Consider the following 16,081-nt stretch of genomic DNA (forward strand, 5'->3'; position numbering starts at 1 on the left):
ACTTTGAGGGTTTTTCGTTGTGAGGTTTGGGGTTTTTTTTCCTTAGCAAAGCTTTGATAATTTTGGCATGCATTGAAAAACGTGTTCTGTATCATCAAATAAAGAGCAATATGTTTTTCCAAGAGCAATTGGCGATACAAAGGAAAGCTTGGAATCATTTGGAGCTCTCTAGAAAAGCACAAGTATCTGGGGATGGTTAAAGGTAGAGATATTCTGGCATTTGTGATGTTGCAAAAAGTTTCACTGTTCTTCGGCTGAGTTGAGAGACAGGCCAGGAGAAAGAGTGGGGCAGCAAAAGCAATATGCGTGTTTGTGTGTCAATGCCTGTAGTGAGCTGAAAAGGAGCGAGGGTTTGTAGTACGAAGGCTCCAGCCTCATTAAATAGCTGGGAAGATAAACTAGTCTTTTCTCATTTCCCTTGATGCAATTCTGCAGAGGGGAAAGAACTACAGCTTAAGAAAATAGCGCTCTGAACTTTTCACAGTTTAAAAGGACAATGTTCTGTAGCTCTAGACTCAATGTTTCTGTTAAAAAAATCCCAACGACCAACCAACCAACCCAAACCCAACCTTTTTCAAGAAGGATTAACAGAACATAAAATTCAAGGATTTGCCTTTATATAACACCAGTGTAGGTTGATCTCACCTTTGCGCAGTTGTGCATCTTTGTAGCTTCTCGTTCCAAAAGTTTTAGGACATCAGGTCCTAAGCTGTGGGGCTTAAGCTGGGACTAGATTTGTCCCATGGCTGGAGAGTTTTCTCCCTTCGGTGCTGTACACTATCAATGCTTTTGTGCCTGTTATCTTGTCCTGACTGTGAGTTGTTCCTCATCTTCCTTCTGTTATTAGTGCTGGGGTTACTTTCCCACCACACCTATTCCCTTGCCAGTTGCGCAGTCAAGCTCTATATATAGTTAAATTTTTATTCTTTCCTGATAAATCAATCCTCCTTGGCCCATTAGTCATCTTAATGCCGATCCTTCTGAGAATAGAAGGTCGCTCTAGTTTCCTACTTCCAAGCAGAAGTGTTTACTGTAAACAGATTTCTCCTTTCAGTGCCTGCTCTTGTATACAGTGACACTTGTATTGTCACTGAGTGTCTCTGTGCAGGGATGTAGTGGTTCTTAAACTTTGTCATAATATGTTGCTCTGTTACAGCGGTAAAAAGTTTCCAGGGCTCCTCACAAGCCTTTTTGCAGCCCTGGGGTTGAGCATCCATTATCCTGCAGCCTGATTCTTCAAAGCCGCAGTTCCAGGGCAAAGCTAAAAGATCTTCTGAGAATTAACAAACAGTACAAGTGTTGAAAGCAACATTTGAAATAAAGGTTAGCTTTAATTAAATAAAGGCTGTTTAAATGCAGTCTTTTTTTTTTTTCTTTCTTTCCTTCCCTTGAATGCCCTTGGCCGTCTTTCATGCAGGTAGTGTTGCATCCCAAGGTGGCAAAAATGGCTAAAAAGGTGATTTTTTGATCTACGGTGCTGTGCTGACACCCTTTTTGTCTCTGTCTTCATTACCTTTGGATGCCAAGCTCCTGGGTGCAGCCTCAGGAGATGCACCTGTACCTCTATCTGCAAAAGTGTCCCCTGGATGCAGGACATGGTCCTATTCTGCCGGGCTGCAGCTCCTCTTGGAGCAGAGGCAGCACGTGCTGGTACGTGCCAAGCACTGCCTCCTTGTCGCTGGAAGGTGAAAAATTCAGGAATGCAGGGGTTAGGACGTTGAGGGTGATGGCTCCTTACTCTGCTTTTTATCTTAAGGAAACAAGAACGTGGCACATGTACGTTTAAGGTTATAGGAAAAAGGTAGTGTTTAAAAATCGACTTGTGTGCTCTTCATTTATTTACACAGCCCCACCGGAGAGGTCGTGTTCACGTTCCCTTGAAGAGCACGTGAACCGCTACGAAACGTGCCCTCGCTGCCATAGAAAAATGTGTCGTTCTCTTCCGCTGTCTCATTTGTAATATTTGCTAAGTATAACATGTCATATGTACCTGGATGGCTGCCCTGAGCGCACACCAACTCAAAGACAGGGATAATGAATTGCAGATGTGGAGCAGGCTGTTTTCACTCATTAGCTTGATTTCTTAACCAACAGATTTAGCAAAGGATGTGTTTTCTCTTGAAGACTCCAATACTGATGCTGTTAAATCCAAAGGGCTTGTTATCTGATTTTACGAAAAAGCATCTGGAAACATTGCTTAACTTGTTGAAACATCTTTGTTCATTTGAATAAGTCAAATAGCTGCTTTTTTTCTTTGAAGTTTAAAAAAAATAAAAGCCTGGAAAACAAACCAAGTGCTTCCCAGCTGAGACATTGCAGGAGACGTTTTGGCTGTAACCACTTTTTTCCCCCAAAAGGAATGAAGCACTGAAAACTACCCTGCGTTATGATTGAAGAGAGCCCTTTCCATTCTTCTTGTGGCAGTATGTCAGTGATACCACAGAAAGGGAGGCTTGGCATGGGTTCATAAATGAGTAATAATGTCAAACACATATGATTGTTTTGCTGCTTCCTCCGAGTGGTCGAAGGAAGGAAGTTATGCATATAATTTAGCTGGGCTTCAGGAAATAGTTTGATACAGTTCTCTGCAGAGAGCAGCTCTGCAACCCTAATAACTAAAAGCAGAGGGTAACGTAGCAAAAGGTGGCAGGGAAGGGAAGCAGGCATTTAAGAAAGAGAAAGAAATGACTCCTAGAGCACTGCGAAAATCACTGCATGTCTCTCTTGGCATTGATCTGTGGGAGAGGGAGGATGTGTGGAAGTGGAGTTGGTCTGATCTGTGAAAGTCCCCTAACGCCTTGCACAGTGTGGAAGGAAACCTCAGTGCTGAGAAGACTGTAGCGCTACCTTGATAACAGGCAAATACAAAAAACGAGAGCTGCAACCTGATTTTCTTAAAGGCTTTTGTGCAGGAATAAGTTTTTTAAAGGAGAAAGAAATGGCATTTGGAAATTAAACCTTATAAAAAAAAACAAACCAAAACCAAAACTTGCAGCCTCCCTCCTGCCTGCAGCAGGACTGTTGCTGCTGGTGTCTGGTGCCCTTCTAGTGCGTAGTTAGTGATGCTCAAGGCTGTGAGAGCAGTCTTAGCTCAGCCCTCATCTTTATGCGTTATGGCACAATCTTTAATTGCACGATCAAAGACTCCTCTGCCCCGACAGCATACATACGGGCTGTGGGAAAGACATTGTTCTTGGGAAGGAGGCATCTCTCCATTGTTTTTCTGCTTCTCATTCAGTTAGCGGCAGCGGCTGTTATTTATTACTCGCCATCTAATGCCTTCAGTACATATGGAAGCATTTGTTTCCTTTACGGTCTTTTCAAGGGTCTTTGCTATCCACTGGGGTATTTGAGTGCCAAGTTGTTTTCTCTAAGTGGAGACTGCCGATCTGTGCAGCGCAGCAGCAGGAGAAGGTGCGTGGAGAAGGTGATTTGGGACAGGTTTGCTCCCAAAGACAAGAGGCAGGAATTGGCTGACTTCATTTTTTTTCTCTTCCCTTCCTCGCCGTGTCTGTCCCTCCCTGATGCAGGCAGGAGTGCGTAGCCACAGAAGAAAACCCTCAAGTGTTTTTCTGCTGCTGCGAGGGCAACTATTGCAATGAGAAATTTACCCATTTGCCTGAAGTCACCGGCCCAGAAGGTGAGTGACTGGGTGGATGGGGAGTTGGGGTCTCTTCCTCTAGGCCCAGTTGGTGATGACTTTGAGTTGTTGGATGTTGAGCAAAAAATGCATCCGACAGGATATGAAGTACCATTTTGGTTACAAAGTCCAGAAATCCTGCTACGGTTCTTTAAGAATAGTTTTTTAAGGTTGTTTCGCTCTGTGGGTAAAGTGTGTTGCGTCAACACCTCAGATACCATCAGTAAGGATTAGGTTTTCTTTATGGTGGATGTTCACAGAGGGATATTACAAACCAAAATGCAGCACAAGGGGAAGAGGGCAAAGTGATTTATACAGCATGGATCAAAACTCAAACTCTGAAAAGGTATTTGACGCCTTCTTCATTAATTTTCATAGGTTACAGGTCTCCAAATACCGTGAGCATCTGGGATTTTTGCATTTGATTGCTATATTGTTGGTCTGGGGATTGAAAGGGAATGGGTGTGTGTGTCAGCTTTCAGAGTTTGTGGATATACGTCAAGGAGGAAAAGTAATAGCAGGTCCTTCTTCAGAGGCTAATAGAAAAATGATGATTCTTTTAGCTGTATGCTTGCTAAAGTAGCATTCAATAAAAATTATTAAAGCAGATGGATCTTTTCCTTAGGAGGATTTCTTTTGCTATCAACTACCTACATTTACCGAGATGTTCCAGTAGACCATTATCAGATTTTCCTGGGCTTTCCTGTTAGGTTTTTAATTGTTTACATGGGTTTTATTATCTCCTGTTATTAATGTACCCGTAGCAACCTAGTAGAAAATATTCTTTCTCTCACAGTTTTTTGTTTAATTTGGCAAGTCTTGCTATTTTTTCCTTCCCTGCCTCCAACATAGCAACATGGCTCCATTTAGTATTCCCATTGTTTGTGTCTCAACTGCACTGATGTAATTTGGAACAAGAACTACTGTGGGAATAGTGCATTTAATTGTGGCTCCGGCAGCATTTTACTAAAAACTTGACATCTTGTCAATCACTGTAAAAGGCAAAGCAACGCTGTGAGGGATTTCGTGCTCACTTAATACATTTGCAAGGGTTAAGAGGAGGAAATTTTCTGCTTTTACGTATCCCAGCAAGAAATACCCATCTTAAATAAAGGTCAGATGAAGGCTCGGCTTGCAAAGTGTGGTTTGGACCATTGTAACGCCATTACTAATAGCCATATGGAAAAAAGTAGACCGCAGAGCCTTGTGAATACTGTTGGATGTGATGGGACATGCCACTAAGCATTGTCAACTTTGGAGTAGAAGGAAGGATGGGGTTTGGTTGCATCTGGACGTGTAGCTGACAGTGCTGTTGCGTGCCTGAAGGGTCGTTCCCCTCGTTTACCCTGCTGTTTTCTCACAGTCATATATGAGCCGCCACCGCCAACGCCCTCCCTGCTCAACATCCTGGTGTACTCGCTGCTCCCCATCGCTGTCCTCTCCATGGCCATTCTCTTGGCCTTCTGGATGTACCGTCACCGCAAGCCTCCCTACGGGCATGTCGACATTAATGAGGTGAGGGAGTCACTCCCCTTTATTTGGACCTTACAAGAGGCACGGAGGCTGCTCAGTATTTATTCACATCCACTTTTGCTTCACTCTTTTTGGGTGGCCTAACTTCTCTTCTCTGTCTTTTTGAAGTTGGTGGTACAGTTGGCCTCTGTGGTGGTGTTCGCAGCCCCTGTGAGGCTGATGCGTTTAGACGGGGTTATCACCGTGTCCAAGATTCCTAAGGGATGGAGTTACACAGCCCTGCTTGGTGGCTGCCCTTCCCCCCAAACTCTCAAACCCGTTGCCTGATTTCAGCCAACTGCAGCGGAGCAGAGATCAGAGAGATGATAAAGTTCCTACCAGCTTTATGGGGCAAGGGGAGATGCTTTCCCTGTTGAAGCTCAGTTTTTATGAGCCATTAGAGAATGCATGCAGGAGGTCATCCTCATGGCCCAAAGCCATCAGGAACTGGTCCTTGCTGGCTCTGCTGTGCCCTGCGCTTTCTGGTTCCTTCTGAAGAGCGAGCAGCTACCTCTCTCTCCCTCCCTCCTCTGCCCACTACAGCCCATACTGTGAACATTTCCCATCTGAAAGCAGCACAGAGCTCCAACCCCACATGTCCTGCAGGGTTGTGTTGTTCTCCTGGACAAATGCAGAGTTTAAACAGATACGATCTTTATGATGCTGACAGACCTGTTTATTGCCCATTGCTAGGGTTATGTGAAACACACCTAATGAAGTGCAAAGCAGTGGGAGGTTTTAGGAGTAGCTGGCTGTTGGGTCACAAAGATCAAAAAGTTCCTACTTTTGGCAGGAGGTAGCCTTGAGGTCATCAATGTTTTACAGCCCAAAATAGCTCTTGCTTTGAAAACATAGGAGAATTCAGGTTTTGCCAGAGGATGGCAGGCAGCAGTTTGACACACAAAGTGACACTTGGAGGTGTAGATTGTTATATATGTTCTATACAAATACCCTACAGAGCAATATAGGGAATTTGGGGCTGCTCTTGCTGCAAACAGTACATCTAAATAATTTGTATTAAATAAGATGTCACTTCTTTACGCCACTTTCCCCATATGCAATCTCTCCATTTTTCCCCTCCCTTCGTTTTACAGTCCAGCTTCAGCTGGTGACAATGTTTTTCTCTCATGCAGGACCCCGGCCCACCACCCCCTTCTCCCCTGGTTGGCCTAAAGCCTCTGCAGCTCTTGGAGATCAAGGCGAGGGGACGCTTTGGCTGCGTGTGGAAGGCTCAGCTGATGAATGACTACGTAGCAGTGAAAATCTTCCCTATTCAGGTGAGAAGGGCATTGCAGTAGGTTCTCACTCACTGGGCTTCCTCACCGGGGCTGAGATGCTCTAAGTGCCGATGGAGGTGCTTTTAAGACCGTAACAAAGATGCTTTTGGACTCTTCTGCTGGGGGAAAAAGTTCAAGGACCTTCCTACACTTTTCTCTATGTTATCTCATTACCAAATGCTTCCTGTAGTAGTAGTTGTTGCAAGAAGGGCAATAACAAGCACATTTTGAGATCTACAGGGTATTTTAACTTTGCTGCAAATGTCCATGTTGTTAAAGTCCAGCAAGGCAGCGTGCAGCTGCGATGCCCAAAGTGCACACAAAGGATCAAAGCCCCAGCTTTGTGTGTCCTGCCTGGGTAGATTGTAAATCCGGACCCGAACCTAGCAAACAGTTTACAGCTTACAAAGGCACAGCCCCAGCGCTGTGAAAGCCAATTGCACTGCAGCATTTCTGTCAGTTCATGTCTTACGCTCTAGGAAACCTTTGAACACTCCTGACTTGACTCTCTAGGAGTTGCAGATGGAAACAGTAAAGCAATCAAAAGTCAAATGAAAGAAGAAGGACTGAAGCATCTTTGTGTTCCTTCGCTGTCTCCTTCTTCGTTAATTTTTTGCCCTGTATTTGTTGTCATAGCGTTGCTAAAGGAGATTTGCACATCTTCTGTCCAAGCCAGCTGTGACTTACTAGTAAATATTCAATAGAGCCTAGATTAGATTTTGTAATCATAACAATTACAGCTACAATGCAGATCTGGGTGCTGTATGCACAGGCTTTATTCTTGCAAGCAACCTTAGGAAATCTCAATAAATCTTATTTCTCAGTGAGGTTGAGTTTGGATTCCTCCCCCCTCCCCCCACATGTGCTTTAGGAATAGCTGAGGATAATTTTGGAGAAGGGAGACTGAGAACAGCAACTTCCAGTCTTTCTCTAGTATCTACCCTTTAGGAAAACAGCCTCATTTTGAAGGGATACATCACATCCAAATGCTGGAGGATGATATTAAGAGGACCTTGAGCAGCTCTGACTGAGCTGAAGGAGTTGTTTGCTTTAAAAGGAAGCGTGATCTTTGATGGTGCATTTCTCCTTGCTTTAGGATAAGCAGTCTTGGCAGAGTGAGAGGGAGATTTTCAATACTCCTGGCATGAAGCATGAAAACCTTTTGCAATTTATCGCAGCAGAGAAAAGAGGGACAAACCTAGAGACAGAGCTCTGGCTGATCACAGCTTTCCACGACAAGGTAACGTATCATTGCGTGTACATTTTGGGAAGGCACAGAGGCAGCTGGTTGTGAAGCAGCAGGGTTTGGTGTCTGATATTCTCCCAGAAGCTCCTCTGTAATCTAGCCAGTTTGTCCCTGGTGAGCCACGGCTTGGTAGTGGAGAAGTGTTCCTGCTCCCCTCCTTCGAAGACTCTTCCTTTAGCTTTTAAGGCTTTCCTACACAAACGTAGGATTAATAAAGGTGGGACTTGAGGAGAGAGAGAGGCACAAAAGGCCACAGCTCACGTCTGTGGCGGTCACCATCTCTTAATGTGCGTAGATGAACACGTGGGAGCCGGGTGTCGCAGACCGTTGCCATCCCAACTCGCCCTTTGCTGATGGGCTCCGTGTTTGCTTTTGAAGCTTGGGGCATATCTCCCATTTCATGGATTGCTTTAGTTATCAAACATGACTAACACTTCAAATAAAACAAACACGCACAAATCCGGGGTTGAGCCAGCAGCGTTATCCCTCTGTTTAATCCAAGGTCTACTGAGTCAATCATTGCCACAACCAGCTGATACAATGCATCATCTTCTTGCATGGAAGGCTTTCCCCTTTCTGAGCTTGGATGAATTGCTCTGTTTTGAGATGATTTTGTGCCTTCCTTACCTCCCTCCCATTCCCTGGCAGATTAGTGGACATCTTTTTGGACATCCAGATACTTTCTGTGCTGTCAAGGGCTGAGGTCTCATGAACACTTCTGGTTTTTACTACTTCTTCTTTTTTACTGCCGCTAGTGATTTCTTCCCCCCTGTTAAATCAAGGTTCAGATTTCTCAAACACTCATTAAAACCATTTTCTAAACTGATGAGTTGGCATAACTGTCACGTAGCAGGGTCTGCGATTAAGAACATATGATGTCTTGTTTCACAGGGCTCTCTGACGGATTACCTGAAGGGCAATATTATCAGCTGGAATGAGCTCTGCCATGTTGCAGAAACAATGGCCCGTGGCTTGTCCTACCTTCATGAAGATGTCCCTTGGTGCAAAGGTGAAGGACACAAACCTGCTATAGCACACAGGTACGGCCTCTTTTGTTGACACCATTCAAGTGCTGCATTCAAATGTTTGCAACCTCTTTGAAATGATGCTGTTGAATGGAGGAGATTGTGCTTTTAGGAAGTAAATGCCTTTTAACCCAACAAACCCTATGCTAAGACAAGATTGGTTTTCAACCACAGATGAAATGGTGAAGGGCAAGTAAGCGTCTTGTCCGTGAAACAGTCATATGATTGGTAGCGCTTTATGGCAAATGTCTGAAGGGTAGGTGCTTCACTCTTCCAACAACTCTTCTCCTGACTTGTAGTGGAAAGGGAAATCTGGTTGCTGCAGAACCGCTCTTTTAAAGGACTGTGCTTGATAAATCACATTATAATCCATGTATTTCTATGGCCGTACCAAGATTTGGACTCTTTTTTTCCCTAAGTGTTTTAGACTGATAACTCCACTGTGTGTCTTCCCACAGAGCTTTTGATCATTAGGTAAGAAATGGAGAAACTGTAGAAATGCAGAAAATGGCTGCTATATATTTTTCACTGTAGTTTTATAGTGCCCAAGACGTGCCAGGGTGTTTATGAGAGACACCAGAGCAGGCACCACGGTGCCCCTGAGACCTCTTGGCACACGCTTCAACCCACCTGCGTGGCAGTGCCGTGGGGACAGCGGGAACCCAGAAAGCACTGGGTGAAACCGTACTTGTTTTCGCCCTTCTCCGAAGTCCCACGTTGCTTGCCCTGGACTAAAGCATCTCTACCGGGTGGTTTGCTAGTGGCACGGCAGGAGGGGGGAGTTTTCCAGAAGGGATTTACGCGGGCTACACGCCGTAATCCGTGGCCATACTCCCCCTCCACCCACCACGTTTCATCTAGGAGGGACTTAAACCCCACGTCCAGCTGCAGCAATTTGTACCCGATCTAGCGGGGCCGTCTTCGTGTATGGCGAGATAATCCCTGGTTTTGCAAGGGTGTCCCTGCCCCCAAAACAACCGCCCTCCCCGAACCTGAAGGTTTCTGAGAGCTGGGGGCTGTTGAAAGAGCCTGCAGCTGCCTTTGTGCTGTTCCTGGAGCTGACCCCTGTGTCCCTGACATTTGTCCCTGTGGAATAAAGGCAGTGGTTTATACATGAAAATTCCTGAGGGTGGGGAACAGAGAAAGGCTATAGAAAGGCTTTAAAGCAACAGATCGTGCTCATTAGTGTCCCCATCCATTTAGCAAATGATAAAAGATGGAGAATGCACCATTTGTGTGAATTTAGCACATACCTACGGAAGAGGGATTTCAGGACACAGGGGATTTCCCTTGGATTATCCCACTCCTTTTATTTTTGTTTTAAAAGAAAACGCCAAATACATTTTAAATCGAGGAGTGGGGAGGGAGATGGTATTTTTTTAATGGCTTCTCACAATGCACGCGAAGATGCTGGGGTTCCCAGGTGGGGCTCCCCGAGTCATTGCTGGGCAGGGGTTCAGCGAACTCCTTACTGGCCCCCGGCAATACAAGGAGGATTAAGGTTACGGGATTGCTTGTTGGTGCGAAAGTGCCCCCACGTGGAAGCTGAAAATAAAATCTCTGGTGTCTGAATCGAGTTACTGCACCCGTTGTTCATAGTCTGCTCGCTTTCTTATTCTCTAGTTTGAAGCATTACATGGAAAAAGATATTTTTTTTCTTTTCAGGACGCTTTCTTTTATTGGTGACCATTTTAGGATGGTCTAATGCATACGGTGTTAGTGGGAATTCTACTTGGCATGGCTTGGATGAGGTCTTTCTCCCTGTCCTGCATATGTTTGCATTTCAGCTTACACTTGCCAGTTCAGGGTGGTTTGTGAAAGGAAGGATAGCATGGAAAAATGGGGAAATGTACGGAAATAGGGGGAAAAAAAGAAGCGCAAAGGGAAATCCCTGCATCACGTATCAAGATGTAGTAGTTAACTGTTGCATGCCCAAAGGGCACTGTGGGTGAACAGCAGCGGCAAATGCCTATATGATGATACTGGTTTACATCTTGCTTCACTTTGGAAACGTATCATTCATGCAGACCGTCTAATAATTTCTTTGTGGTCCTTATTGAGCCACCGTTTTGCAAAAATCTCTTGCACAATCTGTACCATCCTGGAAGGCATAATCCCCTAATGCTGACCGAGCAAAGGAGTTTATCTATGTCATTAGGTGATGGCTGTTTTCTAAGCCTGTGGGGAAACTGCTATAGCACAGAAGCAGTCAGTGTCTAAGATGACAGGTATTAGGTAAATGGTGTTTTCCTCTGTAACGGAGGGATACAAATGTTTTGCAGGCTCTGCAAAACTGTACTGTGTCCCTGGAAACCCCATGTGTCCCCTTGAGGTGATGGAGGCTGGTTTCTGCTGGGGTTCCCTGGCTGTACAATGCTCTCCAACTTCATACCCACTCTCCCCATCTTAATCCTCGAGTCAGAAATGCCCATCATGCTGTGTTTAGCTTAAAAAGGAAAAATCCTTTCTTCTGATTTTTTAAGCTCAGAATCAGGGGCTGGGTGCTACAGGATGATTTTTGCTCGTGGTGCTTTGAGCTGGTGCTCTGGCATCCGAGGCCGCAGCGAGCAGCCTTTCTCTATGGTCCAGCAGTTTCTCTCTTCCCAAAGAATTTTGACAGGTCTCTCTAGTGCGGAACAATTGTATCTGCCCTCATTAATTATTTTGTGCAGGCCTGCAATGTCCTGCAATCAGCAGGGTCACCGAGTGAATTGATGATAGGGAAATTATAATGCTGAGCATACCGGACAATTGCCATCTGCTGTCTAAGGTCTGTAATTTAATTAGATTGCCAAACATTCCTTTTCAGATGAAAATGTGGGAAGCCCAGGGAACAGGGCTTGACTGGCTAGGCATCTTGGTGTGACCCTCCTCCACCTCCCCTACCCCCCCGCCTTCCAGCCCCTGCAGATTTACCTGAGCTGCCCTGAAATGATCCCACTGCAGCACAGGACTGACACAAACGTCCCCTTAAAGCCACCTTCAAGCACAGACCCACCATCTCTACTGCAAATGCTTACACCTGCCCGTCAGCTGCCTGGTCCGATCCTGACAGCTTGTCTGAGTGAGGGCTGACCCCCTTCCCTGCTTGCTTTCCAAGCCTCTGAATTCTCTGCAGAAGATCGATCTGGGAATTAAAACATAAGTGCAATAGATGACTATGGCAAAAGTCTGTCGAAGCGTGTAGTCAGGGTGAAGAGAGTCCCACGAGCATCTGCTGATTTCCAGGAACATCTAATTTTGTAGATAGGAGCAAACATCCTTACTAGGATAAGGAGTAAATGCATCCCCTTAACTGTCTTGCTTTTGTTGTTGGGAGTGAGAAATGTGAGAAATGCCCAGAGGTGGGGGTCCACAGCTGGTGCTCAGAGCAAGAAATGGTGCCTTACACTGCCTGCTCTAATTAAAACACCCCCTTCATATCACTGCTTGCTTTTATTTTGAGGTTAATTCACCACAGAGTTTGGCTGATGCTGTGCTGGGCAGCACAGGGCTGCCTGATTGTGGTTTAGGGACACGGGCAGCGAGGAGCAGCCGAATTTGCCAGTGCTGGCTGTGCCGGGCAGCCGGGGAAGGAAGGAAGGAGCTGATTTACTAGAGGCTGCTAAGCCTATAGACTTAGAACGTGGAGCGTTGCAATGTGATTTAGACACGTGCCGTAATAAACCCTTCCCAAACTTGCTTCTTGGCTTGTCCATAGGGACTTCAAGAGTAAAAATGTCTTGCTGAAGAACGACTTGACGGCAGTGCTAGCCGATTTTGGACTAGCTGTACGGTTTGAGCCTGGGAAACCTCCAGGGGACACTCATGGACAGGTAATCATTATCTTTAACAATAATATTTTAAAAAGTTGAGCTTGCCATAGTTCCTCAGGAGTGGGGAGTAGTTCGTATAGACACATTTAATTCTCTTCAAGATATGTATTTTTCCATAAAAACTTGTGCTCGGGCATAAATTCCAGGAGCTGCTTTGACCTGGGTGAGCGGGGAGAGTGCTCAGACCCTCCCGACCGCTGTGCAGGTGGAGTCCCCGCGGCCCCAGGGGCACGTGGCTTCTTCCTTCAAACACACGACTTGCTGACTCTTTATTGTCTCGGTATTAAATATTAATACTCCTAAAATTATTCATTTATTTTTAAGAATTCAGCCAGGCTGGCTGCTTGGGTGACCTTTAGCAATGGCAGATCTTGCAAGGTGGCTCTGCGCTGCGTAAACAATTTGCTGTGTTTTTATGGGTTCTTAATTTTCTGCCTTTGCGTTGTGGCGAGCGGCCCCTTGTTCTGCTCTCGTGCCCGGGGCACAGCAAGGCCAACATCCCCTCCTTGTGCCTCTGGGGTTTTTTTGAATGCCCATCTCCAATGCAGGCTCCCTTTTTACCTTTATCTCAGGAGTGAACGCTTTTGTGGGTTAGCCCCTGGCAGCTTTCCTCATTTTTGCCCTCTTTTTTGGGGCTTTTCCAGTATTTTCCATGCCTTTTCACATCCTGGCTTCCGCCTGTCCCCACTGCCTCAGGTAACAGCAAGAACAGATGAGAATTTCCTAAAGGAAAATATTAAAGGCATTTCAATTCCCATGTTAAAAAGGTGGGTTTTTTTTCCTTGCTCTGCTCTCCACTCTTCTATATTATGGGCTATAATTCTGCCATGTATATAACCACAACCACATGAGGAACTCGGTGTGTCTCTGCCTGGACTAAAAACAACAAGATCGGCACTATAATGAGGACTGAATCCCCTCAAAGCAAGAGGGGATCTCTTCCGAACAGATCACAGCAAGCCAGGGCAGGGTAGACTTTGCAGGGTTCATGCTTTCCTACTCCTGTGGATGCAGGAGACATTTTTTTAATGCAAGGCTGTCAAACCAACACCATTTCCTACCTTTCAGGATATATCAATTTTACGCTTTTTTTTTTTTTTTTATTTTTTTTTTTTAGTGAAGGGGATTGAACTTTCAACGACTATGATAAGCAAGTCTGACTTGACCTCAGGGTGTTCTGTGTGTCTCCAAAGACAGCATTTTCTCATGCAGTGTGTGCTGCTGGAGCAAGATGCGGTGGGACGCGGGGAAGGCAGGATTTCATCCGTATTCACCGTGCCGTGCTGCATTTAAATTAGACCTGTAGCGTACGCTGAATGAATATCACACACGTAGCTATGCACTTTGGCTTTTTCCTTCAGGTAGCTTATCTAGACTCAAGTGATCTTAATGAGAATCGGTGTCAGAAAAAACTGCTCCCTTTTGCTTGTTTTTCAGGTGAGGTGCAACTTTAGCAGAAGTAGCCTTAAGGCTAATGAAACCAGCTGTCACTCATCTCCAACCAGTGGAGGCTGATGGGCCCAACTGGAATGTAACTTGAGTTGTGTTTTTTTCCTGTAGGTGGGAACAAGGAGGTATATGGCTCCCGAAGTGTTAGAGGGAGCAATCAACTTCCAGCGAGACGCCTTCCTGAGAATAGACATGTATGCAATGGGACTGGTGTTGTGGGAGCTAGTCTCCAGATGTAGAGCAGTTGATGGTAAGAATAAAGATTGTCTCGTCCCTGGGGAGGGCTCTGTTTCAGTGTGGTTTAGTGTCCAGAGAATGGGCCTGGCTTTGTTTCAAACAAAACAAACAAAAAATCAATGGTGTATTTTTATTAAGCAGCTAACCTGTTTTTCACTTGCTTGTTTTTTAACATAAGCTGTCGTTCTCTGTAGATAATAACCTTTGTAGTGTTCAAATCTCAAAGTGCTTTTAATTATGCTGGTTACACTGCAAATGGGCTGGAACTCAGAGGGAGAAGGAGTAGGTGATTCCTCCATCGATGGTGGGATGTCCTTTAGTCCTGAGCCTGCTCTGTGCTGCTCTCCGTGGCACTCTGCATTCCTGTGGGTGACCAGGGCAGGCTTTGAGCTCCAGAGAAGAGCTGTGCTCAGCTCCGGCTTGGCTGTCACACCTCACTTCTGCAGGGCAGCGTGGTAGCCTCAATGGAAAGCCCAAAGTGAAGCACCTTGGTGAAATAGCAGGAACACAGGGCTGAAAGGATCTTCTTGGGTCAGCAAGTCCATTTCCCCGCTATCATAAATTTTGAGTTTTGCTGATCAAGCTCTCTCTCAGCAGTGGGCTGAGTTTGTTGTTCCATCTACAGCTTTGGAAGATCTCACTTTCTCCTGAATGATCCAAAAGAATGAACTTTCATGGTATCTCCTTTCTCAGTTTTTTTATCCTAAAATGATGCTGCAATGTGGGGCATTTTTTCTGTCCAAATAGCACATCTGCCCTTTGGTGACACCCCTCGCCATTTGCAGGATCTTGCCCCTGGTCAGGGAAGCAATCATTTCATTGTAGTAGCTCCAAGGCTGCTTGCTCCAACTGCTTTCCTCTTGTGTAGATATGGGTGCTCTGGACTGGCTATCAAGTTAATAAATTAATAGTACCTCACCTGGACTTCAAACATTTTTGTTAGTATTGCAGTAGCACCAAGGAGCTTGATTATAATTAGGATGTCTGCATAAGTATGTGGTAAGAGAAGGTGTTTCCTTCAAAAAGTTCCTAGCTAACCAGGTAAAATGCTGGAGGAGCAGGGAGGTGGGAGCACAGTGGGGTGAAACAGTGGTACCCAGATCACTCTGCAGGTCTTTGTCAGATGTAGGAATAACCTTTCCCTGTTGAGGCCCCCCCAGATATCCGCTTGGATTTTTGCCTGTCATGTTTGTGATCTCCTTCCAACTCTTCTCAGGCAGCAGCTGGCCAAGCTACTCCAGGTGTCCTACACAGCACCGTTAAATTGGAGGAAAGGCTTCCTTTGGGATGAGGGGTGTTAATGCTGAACCTCATTTGCACTTTTAGCTCAGAAGTGATGTTGTCTAAATTGCATCAACTTATTTAACAGATCTGCTCCATCTTTGTGGTCAGAGTCATGTCTGCTGGCTTCAGTGACCAGTGACCCTAGTCCTGATGTGTGGAGCTGAAAGGCAGTGAATGTAACTTCAGAACCAGAGCTTTGACTCAATTCCAGTTGTGGGATAGCTGGTGACCATGATTTGGCTTGGAGACCACCAGTGCAGCTCTTCATAGCCTTGATTCCTCTTGGAGGAAGAGGAAGGGAAGGTCATGAGCGTTATTTTGCCATCCGTTCTAGCGAGTGTTTCAGTTTGGTTTAGTGACTGACCTTGTGTCAACAAGAGTAACGATAAGCTCTTTCAGTGATTTTTTTTTTTTTTTTTTTTTTTTTTTTTTTGAGTACCTAAACATCATGTTCTTGGTGTCACAGTTCATGACCAGCTAAAGTGGTCAGCTCTTTTATTTTAGTTTGGAAAGGCCCTCTTGAAATATCTCCACCCTTGAAAGAGATCACTCTTTGCTACTGAGAAACCTTAAGTGATGCTGCGGAGCACCCTGGG

The 16,081-nt window shown here is 45.4% G+C and overlaps 1 protein-coding gene across 1 annotated transcript in view; it reads left to right on the plus strand.

The window, feature by feature from the left end:
* The window catches only part of ACVR2B (activin A receptor, type IIB), a 96,334-nt gene that overhangs the window by 77,955 nt on the left and 2,298 nt on the right, over positions 1-16,081 (plus strand). The window contains exons 3-9 of the mRNA XM_010586227.1: positions 3,531-3,640; positions 5,004-5,155; positions 6,286-6,429; positions 7,526-7,669; positions 8,567-8,715; positions 12,401-12,515; positions 14,076-14,214. Coding sequence (XP_010584529.1) covers positions 3,531-3,640; positions 5,004-5,155; positions 6,286-6,429; positions 7,526-7,669; positions 8,567-8,715; positions 12,401-12,515; positions 14,076-14,214 — 953 coding nt within the window. The remainder of the gene's footprint in view (positions 1-3,530; positions 3,641-5,003; positions 5,156-6,285; positions 6,430-7,525; positions 7,670-8,566; positions 8,716-12,400; positions 12,516-14,075; positions 14,215-16,081) is intronic.

Source organism: Haliaeetus leucocephalus, unplaced genomic scaffold (genome assembly GCF_000737465.1).
Source record: "Haliaeetus leucocephalus isolate CR32 unplaced genomic scaffold, Haliaeetus_leucocephalus-4.0 Scaffold0, whole genome shotgun sequence".
Taxonomy (NCBI): Eukaryota; Metazoa; Chordata; class Aves; order Accipitriformes; family Accipitridae; genus Haliaeetus; species Haliaeetus leucocephalus.